The following is a 14735-nucleotide window of genomic DNA, read 5'->3' as shown; positions in this document are numbered from 1 at the left end:
GAGATAGTTCTCGAGAACACCCCTAGGGCAGCTCACTTTCGATCTTTTTAAGTCACATAGGCAACTTTTGGTAAGACAATTCCTAAACTTTTCTTCGTTAATTTCCTCACATAAATCAGGATAAATACTAATGAGGACCGCTTTTTTAGTTTTTTTTTTTTTTTTTTTTTTTTACTTAGAATTTTAAGAGTTACAATAATGTGCTACTTCGTACTTCTGACATATTACATTATTTACATACTACGTATTACAAGTTACTTAGTGTTATACGAGGTGGGGATTCTATAGATAACTTGAGGTTGGTGGCTTCAATTACTGACCTGAGTTATATCGCCAACGACTCAAAATATGCATGTGTATGTATGACCAATTAAATTCTGAAAATGTGTAAAAAAAAAAAAAAAAAAAAAAAAATAGAAGTGTAATAATTTGGCCCCAAATTAGAAAGTTTGAAAGCATAATATAATTAAGATCTGTCTTGTCTCTTCACTTAAAAAGTTAAAATATACAGAACAATTTTTTTTAATGCTCAACAATGCATTTTTTTTTTATTTTTTTTTTGACAGGAAAATTAAATATATATTTTGACTGAACTTATTTAATTTTTATTGATTAAAAAACTTAACTTTAGTAATTCAATATTATTTAAAGCTTATTTTTACTACACTTAGCTTATTTTTCAACCACATGGGTGATTGGAATCGTACACTTCTACTTAATTCTTAATTGTCCAAATAGTTGGTTAATAACTCAAGGTCACCACGGGTCTATGTGTTCCATAAATGGGTGTATGTGGTTCGAAACAACTTTTTTTAATGAATCGGATTTAATTTCCATCCCCTGTCATCACTTGAGTTTTCGACATCAGATCTCAAAATCTCCGAAAGTGCTCATGGATTATTATTGCCTTCACTTTTGGGGAAATTTCGACATTTTTGGAACCAAAAAAGAAAGGGGTCGAGATGTTTCTCATAATAAACTCCTCGAAACTCTGGGAGGCATGTGAGTGGTTGGAATCGCCTCCCCCCCCTCCCCCCCCTTCCCCCCTCCCCCACTTGAGTATTTCACACTAGGCCTCAAAATCTATGAAAATGTTCCAAAAGCATGGATTATAGCCTTTACTTTTGGAGAACTTATAACATTTTCAAGAAAATAAAGGCCGAGATGTTTGCCATGGACTCCTCGAAGCCCTGGGAGGCTACCTAGGTGATTGGAACTATTCACTTTTTTCTCTAAACCGTCAATTTATTTGATTATTAATAAACATCTTTTGAGGTTATACTAGGGGTCTTTATGTGACCAACTAGTGGGCATATATAGTTACAAACAATCTTTATAAACTTAGGATGCATTCCCCAAATCAATTGAATTTTTGACATCGGATTTCGAAATAATCTCTGAATATGGCCTAAAAGCGCGAATAATAGGCTTTAATTTTGGAAAATTTTTACTTTGGACCTGGAAAAGAAAAGTGCTTGCTCTAGAATCTAGATGATTATTCTAATGATCCCTACGAGACCAGCTGAGAGGCCAAATGGGTGGGTGAAGTGGAACTGTCCACTTTGCCTATTAATTGTCACTTTATCTAATTACGAAGGCGTCTCTCTTTATTAGTTCTGACTCTCGTCATTACTTGATAAAACTATAAACTAATAAACTATACTCAAATATTGGCGACCGGAAGTATAATACTATTACTTATGTATAACTTAAGTGATTATATCTAATTCCCACGCCATTACAAACTGTATTAGATTTCAGCATGCATTAATCCAAGTGAAGACTGATAGAATGTATGATAAATATTCTAGATATTATTCTGTATAGAAGGATATAATTTTGTGAATATTCTGTAACACAAATTTTTGTATACGGTCTGCTGTACCGTGTGACAGGGATTACTCGATTAACTCGCTCGATCAGGGGTTACTCGAGTTGTCGGGATTACTCGAGTTTCTCGATCAGGGGTCACTCAAGTTGCCGGGGTTACTCGAGTTACTCGGTCAGGGGTTACTCGAGTTGTCGGGGTTACTCAAGTTACTCGGTCAGGGGTTACTTCAGTTACTTTTGACCGAGTAACCGCACAAGTAACCCCTGACCGAGTAACCCCTCGAGTAATCATGACCGAACCTCTCGAGTAACCCCTGAAGTAAACCCTGACTGAATAACCCCTAACTGAACCCTCAAGTAACCCCTGACCGAACTCCTTAAGTAACTCCTGACCGAATTACTCGAGTAACTAACCCCTGACCGAACTCCTTAAATAACTCCTAACCGAGTAACTCGAGTAACCCCTGAGCGAGTAACTCGAGTAACCCTTCGAGTAACCCCTAACCGAGTAACTCGAGCGAGTAACCCTTGACCGAGTAACTCGAGTAACCCCTCAAGTAACCCTTGACCGAGTGAACCCCTCGAGTAACCCCTGTCCGAACCCCTCAAGTAACCCCTGACCGAGTAACTCGAGTAACCCCCGACTGAATAACTCGGGTAACCCCTAACAAAATAACTCGGGTAACCCCTGCCACACGGTGTGGCCTGCTGCACCAAAAAGTTGTTGATTCTGTAAACATGTTTTGAGATTTCCTAACGTGATTAGGACTCATCTTTGTAACCCTATATATATGAATTATTGGAATACACTCCAATCTGAGGAGTTTTCACAAAATTTAACATGGTATCACAGATTAGGTTTTAGATCCAACCGTAACTTCCGCAATAAAACTTTATTTTTAACTTCTTTCAAGCCCTAGCCGCCGCCTACACTCTTCCCGTCAACCACCCTAGTCGCCGGCCACCATGACAAAAGATGGTGATAATACAAAAAACTATTACTATTTTATGTTTTTACTGAATATTCGATTCTTACACTACACTTGTATGTTGGTAAGACGAGATTGAAGACCACCATGCCACTTTTATTTGCTTCATATTTCAAGTGGAGTGCATTGATTGAGGAATGTTCAATTTGTCCTTCTACTATTGCGTGGGAAGGAGGGGAAGAAGTGCAATGCAATAAAAACATGCAATTGAATAGTATGATTTTTTAGGTACTTCAGTTGGTTAGTTGCTGACTTTATTTATATATATAAATATATATATATATATATATATATATATATATATATATATATATATATATATATATATATATATATATATATATATATATATATATATATATATATATATATATATATATATGAAAGCTCATATAAGAACCCTCCTCTATATAAGAACTCAATCTTATATAAGAACTAATATCAGGCGTTTATTACTTTTGATCTAACCGTCCAAAATTTTTATTGGACGGTTGGTAAAGGGTTTGAGGGAGGATATGTGTTTTAATCTTAACCGTCCAAAGTAACTTAATCCTACAGCTGAGGTTGGTTCCTATATAACTAGGTTTCTTATATAAGGAGGGATTTTTACCGCATCCCTCCCCTATATATATATATATATATAAGGTAAGGTCAATTAGACCCCAACCGAAGGCTCCTATCACAGAAAATCTAGCTGAAAATGCCCTAAATGAATAGGGGGTGGGATTTATTGTTGGTGAGGATTGAACCTCGCACCTTGAGGATGCGAGGCATCATCTCTCGGTTGCTGACTTATATACATTACACATATGTAAGATATTACTATATTATATAAGAAAAGTCAAAATGCTTGATAGTTAAAAAGGGATTAAGGCAAGAATCAACTAATAGTCTAATCATAAAGTACTTTCGTGTGCTCGAATTATGTATTAACATGTGTCACGTAGTTCGCAATTTGATCAAAAAATAAACATGCTAGATTTTTTTTATGATCATTCAGATACTAGCTAAGCACGTAGCTAGCTCCATATTAATTGGACCATTTTAATTAAGACCATCTATATATTCCCGTCTACATTCTCCGAGTTCTTACCTTCTTGGTTGGCAAAGGTGATTAAGTTGTATCTATTTTGTCGTGAAAGCCAAATTGTTACAAATAATATCATTCTTATCTTACTTAGGAAAATTAGTTATAACTCGTATACAATTATAGAAATTAATTTAATGTATTGATAGAAGGTCAATTAAATAAATAAATAAAATAAAATAAAATTCTCAAAGATACAATTGTTGAACATTTTTCGCATCCTTTTTGGTACGTTATAATTAATTAGTTAGGTTAATTTGGTACGTCCAATCAATCAGTTAGAGCACTCAGAGTGTTAATAAGTGAGTTATCTGGATTGATACCAAGTAAATGATAGTAATGTACTACATACGCAAGATTAAATGAAAAAGTACTTAGTCAAAACCTCCATAAACATGGGTGTAACAAATTCATTGCGCAAAAATTGCGTAAAACTCTATTCTTCTTCAAGGTTTATCTTGTCTCTGATCTCTCTCAATCAACAACCATAGCAATCAGCTATTAATTCATTAAATTAACTAGTAATTGCATTGTAAGTTACTACGGAGTACAGGAGTAGTAAACTAGTCCTAATAGCTTACTTCTCTGACCATACCTCAAACCTCACGGTTTTTTTGGTCCGATATTTGCGGGTCAGACACTCAGTGAAGGGGGGAAGGGTAAGGGATCCCTACCCTCAAAGTGACTCTAATGAGAATTGAACTCCCAGCCTCAAGGTTGGAAGGTATAATCCTTACCACTATTTAATAATCAAAAGAAGTCACTTTATTTATAGCTTGTTCATGGTTCTATGATTTCATATATTAACCGTGTTCGTGCCTTCAATTTGGTACAAACTTTTGTGGACATAATGTGCTTGAACTTGGCATATTATTCAATGTACAAGTATGTTAATACTTGTTTGGACAGCCCTTACTTTAAGCTCATTGAACGGAATATAAGAGTCTTAGTAAGCTCGTATGGCTATGTCTATATTTCATGGAGCGTGACATCTAAATGGTTCTAAGACATAAGCAAGGTTCACTTAATGTAAGGGTAGGTGTAGCTTGGGTTGCGATCTTCTTAGTGGGTGGTAGTCATACTGATTATTACTTATTAGGCATCCTCATAAACCATGCCTATTAAAAATTAATGGGAATACCGAAAATGTGACAAGAATTGAAGCTAAAGAAATTACACAACGGAAAATATATAAGCAACTTTCAAATATTGTGGAAAATAGAAATTTCTAAAAAAGTTTCATAGCCACCCTATGTTCATGTGAACCAAATTAACTCCTCGAGTATTCATTTTCTATGAAAGAACATTGTATATTCTATATATATATGGATGTAAGACAAACAAGTCACTTCTGAGTTAAATAAAAATTCCCCTGCAAAATGTTTGCATCCACCCTGATAATGATACGTAGTTTCCCTACTAGCTGTACGGTGGCTGGGCCATAATGAGTAAGAATGTTATTGTCTTAAATATTAGTAGTTGATTGTAACTAGCTTAGTAAGGTGGTTCGAATTTCCCTTGGTAACTAATTGGGTTTCTATGAATACCAGTACTAAGTTACTAACTATTGATACATGCCAATTGCCACTTGCCCATTTTGCATATTTCATGTTGGACCACCAACCGGCCAGTCAACCATTGTTATGTTGAGACCGCTGAGACGTTATTGATAGAGTCTTATACTCATGCTCTATGAATTTGAAAGAATTTAAACTTCGTAAAAGTTAGAAAAGTGGTTTATACGATTCCAAACAACTTTTTATATGATTTCAAACAACTTTTTATGATATCAGGATACATCTCTCACCATCATATCATTATGACACCGTATCGGCTCCCAAAATCATTGCGATTATGTATTGCAGCCTTCATTTTGAAGAATTTTCGAATTTTAGATGCGAAAAGGAAAGGAGCCAAAATGTTTCTCATGGACCTCACAAACCTTCGAATACCAATTGTATGGTTGGAACTGCTCACTTTGCCTCTTAACTATTTACTAATCTAGCTTGTTATCAAAACGTCTCCCCTCATTAGCTCATTGTCACAATGGGCCTTTATATATCCGACAAAGGATGTATATAATGTCAAACATGTGAAACAACTTTTTATGACCCTTAGATGCATCCCAAACCATTACTTGATTTTTCAACACCCGATCTCGAAATCTCTAAAAAAAAAGATCCAAGCGTGGATAATAGTCTTCATTTTCACAAAATTTTCAAGTTTTTAGACCCCGAGAAGAAAAGAGGTCGACGTGATTTTCATGGACCCAACGATAATCAAAGAGGCCACCTGAGTGGTTGGAACCTTCCTTCAATAACTCATGCTCCAATGGGCCTTTTTATGCCCGAATAGGGATGTACATTTTTTTTTTTTTTTTTTTTTTTTTTTTGAAAGCAACAAGGATGTACATTATTTCAAACAACCTTTTGTGAGTCTCATGTGCATACTTTACCATTACTTGATTTTTCAATATTAGGTCCCCAAATCTCTGAAAATGGTCCAAAGTATGAATGATCTGAGAAAGGAACAAAATAGACAACAAGCTTGGCCTCATTATTCCACAATCCACAATAATTCTTTGTGCATCATAAAGGGTTTATGCCCTAGAACGTACTTGAATAAGTTACGCTGAATTACTGGTATCCACAGCCGTGCGACGATGCAACTAATAGAGAGTCTACTCAATGAAAATTCAGACTATGATCCACGGCCGTGCAATTGGCCTGGTGTGAAAAATTCAGACTGCGATCCACAGTCTGTGCGACTAAAATAGTCTATTCACTAAAAAATTCATTATGTGATGTATGGTCGTGCACAATTCAATTTTGAATTCTTTGTTTATGTCTAATGTCTTATTGAGGATATTTACATCCCAAAATACATCACTAATAGTTAAATGGTCTAGATATTGAGGGCTTGAGGCTTAGAATATATTACTGGGGTACCTATTGAGGCTGAGGTCAAAGAGAATACCTCACTAAAACTTCTCTATACTCTGTAGTTTACTTAATTACAGCAAGCCCTTTCTGTATATCATAGACCTCGAGCTGGTTCCTACAAATCTTTCAATAACAAAAACGTAATCATTTATTTCATGGAGAATTCACCAACAATCGTTACAAGAACACGATCCATCCTCAAAATGATGGAAGCGCTTCCTATCTCTGACAACAATCTTCCGGCTGTACAATTTTGATATCAGTTTAATTGATGAATGACAATCTTCACATATTCGAAGATTCTTAACCACCCGAAGTGGTGTTTTAGGACTGGTGCTGATTAACCCATACGCAACAGCAATCTTTTCACTATGATGGTACAAGGCAGTTTGTTTTGCTTCTTCATCCACATTTAGGAAAACTTGTGTGGTATTTGGCTGATAACCTATGGACTGTAATTTGTTAGAAATCTCCTCCAACATCAAATGGATCTCCTTCGCACATGGATGTGAGTCATCTTCTACGAGAAACTCGTGGATTACTCCATCAAGCTCAATCCAGCTGCATCCAGGATCTTTTCTTACATCTCTATCTTTCATTAACAACCTAACATGAGCAACACCATCCCAGTCCCCTAAAGATGCATACATATTTGATAGAGCAACATACGATCCACTATCATCAGGAGCGATCTCCATTAGATGCTTAGCTACTCGTCTTCCCATTTCGATGTCCCCATGCATCTTACACGCACCCAACAGGGCCTTCCAAATGACAGCATCAGGTTTCATGGGCATGTCACATATAAAATTCTCAGCCTCTTTTAAGAGTCCATTACGACCTAGGAGATCAACCATGCAACCATAGTGTTCAATCCTAGGCTTGAACCCGGCTACTCTTATCATATGATCAAAGAACATCTTGCCTTCATTCACCTTTCCCCCATGGCTACATGCAGTCAAAACACCAATGTAGGTAACATCACTAGGTTTTATCCCCATACCTAGCATCATTGAGAAATAGTGAATAGACTCGGTTGCACGACCATGGATAGCAAGTCCATTGATAACAGCATTCCATGTTATAGTACTCTTTTTCGGAAGGCTTTCAAAGACCTGAAGTGCCTTGTCAACACTACCACACTTAGAATACATATCAATCAGTGCAGAGCCAAGCACATCACCAATCTCAAATCCACTTCTCTCGGCATACAAATGAATCCATTTGCCTAACTCAAGGGCACCCAAATGGGAAATCGCCGGAAGGATACTAACCAATGTTACATAATTCGGTTTAACATTCTCATCCACCATCTGCATCTCTCTAAAAACCCCAATAGCATCCCTAAACCAACCGCGCTGAGCATAGCCAGCAATCATCCCATTCCACGAAACCACACTTCGCCGAGGCATTTTATCAAACAGTTGGCGTGCAGCTTCCATATCCCCAAGTTTAATATACCCATCAACCATCACATTCCACAAAACTACATCACCTTCTTGCCTCCTCTTACTAACACCATTATTATCCAAAAACTTATTACTATTAACACTATAATCATCAAGCAAACCCCTATTAAAAAACAATAATTGAGCATCATCCATAATACCACACATGACATACATCCTCAAAAGATTGCTAACAACAAATTCATCATCTTCTAATCCCAATTTTATCAACTGGGCATGAACTTGTTTACCTACAATCAAATTTCTGAGTTTGCCACAGGCTTTAAGCACAGAAGGGAAAGTGAACTTGTTAGGAGAGAGAGAATCATCACGCAACATAAGGGTAAATATAGACAAAGCTTCAATTGGGTTATCTTGTAAATCAACAATAGCTCTAATAATGGTGTTGTATGAAAAGGGGTTGGGATGGTTCATACGGTAGAACAGAAGACGAGCATAGTCGAGATTTTTAAGCGCGAAAGCGGAACACCTAAGGAGTTCAGCAGAAATGAGAGGGTCATGAATTTGGGAAGTTTTGATAAGTTTGGCATGGATTTGTTTAAAGTGTTTGATAGCTTTGCAGTTTGAGATTTCTGGGAAATTTGGGGGAGGAGAGAGAGTGAGATTGGTAGGAGGTGGTTTGAAGGTGTTGGTGTTCATACTGCAGTAGCTGAAATTTGGTGGTTCACAGTAAACCTGTAGTAATCTGTTCTGACTTGAGACTCTTAGTCCCCCTTCTACTCGTATTTTTTCAAATTGGGCTATAATTGGATTTTATATCATGCACCCTTGGAGTAGTCGAGCAGTTGACAGCCCCGTGGAGTGGAGGCGGAGGCGGAGGCAGCAGGGGCACCAACATTCAGAAGGGTTGTATGTGTGACGGATTGTTTCAATTTATGGGATGTACGACTACGTAGACCTTTCAAGGTTTAATCTCGTGGTCATCTCATGAACTAAAGCCGTTATCAGATAAAGGCTTTGGAAAGTCCAAAGCTTTTCTGTTTTTATGTGCCTTCCCATGCCTAAAAGGGCTAAATCCCAACCTCTATAATCACAGGCCAGTCATCATCAAATAGCATAAGAGAGAATTAACAAGGTGTTGAAATTAAAGCCTTTGCTAATATGATATAACAATAACACAATAAAATGGTTCTAACATTTCCGAGAGGTCTGACTTTTTGCCAGAAAAATATTGTTAAAAAAAACTTGATACATGTCATGACCAAAAATATTGTTAAAAAAAACTTATACCGAGAGGTCTGCTATAAGTTCCTTAAACATGTATTTCACAAGTTTACAAGCTCATTAAGCTCTAACATATTAATGACTAAGAGATAGACATTAATTTTCCTGTAAGTATACATATCCTTGACGATGAGATGCAAATGCCGCTTCAAGAGCCCTTCTGGTCACAGGCATTAGGGCCTCAAAAATCACTTGCGACCAAGACCTTGGTAGCTGGCAGCATCCTATATCACTGAATTGCATTCTTCATCACCAATATCTAGCCTGCCTTTTCTGTTAAATACAACTTTAACTAACCTTCATTAGACAAATATGGAAAAATCTTCTCTTCAAAAAAATTTCTTTTACATAAGAAATGAAAACAACCTAAGCTTGCTCTTCACAAGGATTCTCCACAACAAATAGGTCATTTCTTGCCGAAAGGAAGCCTATTAATTCAATTCTATTCAAGATTAAGGTGATGCACAAAGACAAATCCTTAATAGTAAAGCACAACTTATATCATTCATATGCCCAAACTAGGACTAAACAATAGGAAATGAGCAATCATTCTGCAGTGGTAGGGCTGATCCTCGCATTTATAAGCACGGGACATTAGTGAGCACATTATCTTCAATTTAGAAGGCACATTGGAAACGTAGGCAGGTTGACTAGACTTTAGACTAAGGTTGCCATTTCTGGAAAGAGTTTGCATGACGGAAAACCAAAGTTCATAATTTTTGTGTAACACTAAAAAATGATCTCAAGAGAACATTCCAAGAAGTCTGCACTGACTTCCAAAAGTGATAATATTAGAAACGACATGTTCAAGTATAGGACTCTATGAAACTTCTTTGATATCAGTCCTTAATAAACGTGTCCTTTCTAATATTTTGGAGGCCTTGTACCTATTAATAAATATAAAGTCCTTTAAAACTGAGTGAATGTGTAATTAACAGAAACAAAATGTATAGCATTACAATAACAAACAAAAAAAAAGTGACTTGAGTTTTTTATGCCCTACAAAGTACAAGTTTAACAGTGCCACCGGTCCATTAAAAATTTAGCTCCTCTAAAGACAGAAAAGCACTTGTGGTGAGGGGGCAGGGGAATTTTATTTAAAAATTGAATAAAAATATATAATTTCTAGAAATTATAAGGTCCCTAATTTCAAGGGGGGCCTGCGCAATCACACAGATGGCACACCCTAAGAGTTGGCCCCAAGATAAACAACATCACAGTATCACACAACAAAAAGGATCGAGTCAAAAGTAAACTAGAACATGGTACATTATGACTTTTCACAGAGGAAAATAAGACAGCGGACAATATGAACTAAGGAGCTTTAAGCTTGTTGAATAGGATAAACTGTAAAGGTAGTTTACCTATATGGTGCATACCACAAAAGCTCCAAATAATATGTTGGTGAGGCCACAAACTATAGAATCATATAGAAAGCTCTTGAAATAAGGAAAATGTGAAATGCTAGAGTGGCGATCATCCTTCATCAAATTTTCTTTCTTTTGAGGGAATCCTTCATCATTTAATAGTTAGCGACCTGTTTTAGATGAAAAATGACTCAGGAACATAATGCATATATAAATATTACTGTTATACAAATGTACAGCAGAAATCATTGCTCGAGCACTTTACATAGTCATAATAACTATCTTACTATCTTCTACCTCTATTTCTTGGTATATTTAGTTAGCTGGTCATGACCTCAGCATATACTCAGGATCTTCAATTGAAGTTAGTCACGACCAGCTTATTCAGTTGGCTGATCATGCCCTCAGCAAAGGAAAGGAAGGTAATAAATTGAGACTGCACTCGTGTAAATCATTTTGTGGTAACTCAGATGCTCATATGACAACCCTTTGAAAAACAGAATTTAGCATCTCATAAGGACTTCCATGCAATTCCCATCCCATCAACTGCTCTAGCACAATGCAATACAAAATTCTTAACCCATGGCTGGTAGATATTTAACACATCCTCATCTCATTATCACACTTCACTTGTGAGAGTAATTTTCCAATCCATGTCTCACAAGTGGAGTGTGAAAAGGAGAGAAAATTAATTGCCCCACATTGCTTGTCTAATCCTAATACGGAAACTAAAGCTCACTTTTGTATCAGATCTTATTGTGCGATTGCGATATACAAGCATTACAGCCATCAACAGCAGGGAAGCAACCATAAATAGTAATCATCTATGAAGCACCCACTTGTTTTTAATTGAAAAGGACAGGAATAGAAAACAAGAGGCAAACTACAAAACTATAAAGAAAAGTAGATGCTAAGGGATATGAAGTGATTTTGTTCTCTTCACCTTATTTTAGAAACTTGTTAATTTTATTATAGCAGACCAAATCTTATTTCCAAACACTTAGAACCAAATATCTATGATTACGTATTACTAAAAATTTATGGGGTTTTTTTATATTATTATTACATGTGGAGACTGATCTACCAAGATGCCACAAAATAATGTTTTTCCTCGTAGGCTCGTTCATACAAAATGTCCTTACAAAAGTCGATCTAATAATGTTTTTCTCATTGACACACCTTGAAATATTCTTGTCATTTTCTTAAGATATGGCCCATGAAAAAAATGAGTCTTTCATTCTAGAAGACAATAATAAATTCAAGCACAGGCACAAGATTAAGTAATGCAACCATAAAACACCACATTGAATTTTAGATAGCAAACAATTATACCTGAATTTTTGCTAGCTCTCCTTTGTGGTTCTTTTAAATTTCCGTTTACCATCAATTTATGTTTCTTGCACACACCATTGCTACTTATACTCAGTTTTACATCTTTTCTTTTCTTCGCTACAATGTCATTATTTATGGAACGGTTGCTTCTCCTCCTTTCTTCAGTGCATCTTCCATTCGACACGAACCCACCATCTTGTTTAGTCGGAGTATTGGCAGTTCTCCTTCCTACATCTCTTTCTACTCCATTACTCGTAACCCTATCCTTATCACCCGATGTATGACTACCATTTCTCCCATCTTCTCCACTCCTTTTCCTCAGGCTGCCAATTAGCATATAATTAATAAGCATTATTTTGTTCTCTTCATTTTTCCCTTATTTGTACCCATATCATACGCCAACAACAGTTAACATGATGACAACACAAATAAAACTAACCAATATTTACTTCCCTAGTTCTCTCACACAATCAACATATGGGATCATTAAAAGTATAACTATTCCAAAATTAATTTCCTTGTACACTAATAATATATCAACATAAATGTAAATACCCATCAATTAGCATATAATTTCCTTTCCAATCAAACTTTTCTACACCCACATAACTAAATTTATGGGATAATTTTAATTTTCGAAATTACTGTACTAGTACAATAACTCACTAAATAAGTAAATATCCAAAACAAACATATATCCAAAAAAAAAAACACTCATTAATTTAATATCTCAGAAATCATAAAATTGACAGCTAGCCCAAAATTAAAAACCCCATCCATTAATCAATCTTACTATCTTAGTACATAAAACAACCCAGAAATTAAATACAACTACTGAAGAATTCAATAGGGAGGAGAGAGAAAGCAGCAAACCCAGAAGAAGGAGATGCATGATGCTCCAATGGCGGGACCCACAAATTACCCCGAACCCACTCACGATGCAAGCGAAGATCGGAGGAGAAGAAATCGATCTGCTCACGAGAACAACGGAAGAAAACAGAGTAACAATTAGAAGGTTCTAGAATTCGAGTAACAACACCTTCCCACCAACCATCGTTATGGAAGGCGTCAACATCATCCATGAGAGAGTAAATGCGATGAGGTTCACGAGGAGGAATAGGGCGAACAAGAATGGCGTCAACGAACTCACAGAGATGCTTGGAACCAGCGTCGTCTTCCATGAGGTTGTGGTACTCAACGAAGATTTTGCGGGATTTGCGAGAAATAGTGCGGAGAACAGTAGCAGTGTACCAGGAACCTCGGAGACCTTCGTCTTCAGAACTGACTTCAACTATGGTGCCTTTCTTGAAGATTTCTTCGTATTCGGATTCAGGTTCCGCCATTGATGAATGCTTCAAGTTAGGAGAGAGAAAATAAGAGTGACGATTCAAGTGATGTTAGAAAGGAAGAAAGAGAAGGAAGGGGTACTTGTTTGGGGGTTGTATTAAAAAGGCTTTTTTTAAAACTTTTTTTTCTTTTTTTTGCGTAAAGGAATGGGAAAAATAGTTTTTTTTTCTTTTCGAGACTTTTTAAAATTTTGGTCTTTTGGAGACTAAAGTTTGATACAATATTTTTGTTTTTGTTTTTCATTCCCTATATTTTGGGAAATATTTTGAAAAATCTTTATACTACTCCCATATATATTATGACATAAACCTCTCACCAAAAATAAAATTAAATAAAAAAAAAAACTTATAAGTATCTCGTAATTTGTTATATTTCACTTGAATCGTCACTCTTATTTTCTCTCTTGAATCGTCACTTTTACTCAAAGTGTAATATTAATAAAACACAGTGGGAGTATATTAAAACTAAAATAATGCATTTTCATATTTCATATAAAGAGTTTGGAAGGGAGAGGAAAGGATGAGTTCGTGATTGTATTGATTGTTTTCTCAAAAGAAATTAAGTTAGATAGAATATGAAATAAATAACGTTGAATGTGTATAATGAATTAGCCTCAAGATTAACAAATACAATATTAAGTTCTCCGCATATAAATTAGAAAAGAAAAATTAAAGAAAAGTGTGACATTAATGGTTTGAGTTTTTACTAACACTTTATTTTTCAAAATGAGTGACTCTAAGCACTTGTTCTCTTCACCTTATAAAAATAAGTTTTAGGTTTGATAAATTCAGATCAGCTCAGATAAGTTTAGATAAGTTACAATAAAATTCAATAAATTTAAAAAGGTCTGATAAGTTCAATAAGATCTAATAAGTTCCAATAAATTCTAATCAAGTATAACAAGGCCTAATAAGATCCAATAAGTTTTAATAAGTCCAATAAGGTCTAATAAGTTTAATAAGGTTTAATAACTTCAGATAAGTTATTTAAGTTTAGTTGTCTTGCCCACCGAGAATATTTAGTTTTCTAATAGAAAGAAGTTGTATGGTCCTACCTCTAATGTTCTAATGTGTAATCTACTTTATGATTAATACGGAGACTTTTGGTTGTTGTCTAATTCTCATACTATTCCATTCCAACTTTTATAA

The 14735-nt window shown here is 35.6% G+C and overlaps 2 protein-coding genes across 7 annotated transcripts; both read right to left on the bottom strand.

The window, feature by feature from the left end:
• Positions 1-6732: 6732 nt before the first annotated feature.
• LOC110734245 (pentatricopeptide repeat-containing protein At5g48910-like) lies at positions 6733-9320 on the bottom strand. Its single transcript, XM_021914313.1, has one exon. It carries the CDS (start codon positions 8954-8956, stop codon positions 7013-7015), a length of 1944 nt encoding a protein of 647 aa, XP_021770005.1. The 5' UTR covers positions 8957-9320; the 3' UTR covers positions 6733-7012.
• A 59-nt stretch (positions 9321-9379) lies between these two features.
• On the bottom strand, positions 9380-14607 carry LOC110734246 (DUF724 domain-containing protein 1-like). 6 transcript variants are annotated; one of them, XM_021914316.1, is made up of 4 exons: positions 13114-14602; positions 12241-12563; positions 10906-11078; positions 9380-9827 (listed from the first exon to the last, which is right to left on the bottom strand). In XM_021914316.1, exons 1-3 carry the CDS (start codon positions 13581-13583, stop codon positions 11071-11073), a joined length of 801 nt encoding a protein of 266 aa, XP_021770008.1. In that variant the 5' UTR covers positions 13584-14602; the 3' UTR covers positions 9380-9827; positions 10906-11070. The 6 variants fall into 6 exon arrangements, with proteins under 6 accessions (XP_021770008.1, XP_021770007.1, XP_021770011.1 ...); XM_021914315.1 differs by having other exon boundaries at positions 9380-9814; XM_021914319.1 differs by having other exon boundaries at positions 9380-9814; positions 10921-11078.
• Positions 14608-14735: the final 128 nt, after the last annotated feature.

The sequence above is a fragment of the Chenopodium quinoa genome, unplaced genomic scaffold, assembly GCF_001683475.1.
Source record: "Chenopodium quinoa cultivar QQ74 unplaced genomic scaffold, ASM168347v1, whole genome shotgun sequence".
Lineage (NCBI taxonomy): Eukaryota > Viridiplantae > Streptophyta > Magnoliopsida > Caryophyllales > Amaranthaceae > Chenopodium > Chenopodium quinoa.
This window is presented reverse-complemented; position numbering and strand designations above follow the sequence as displayed.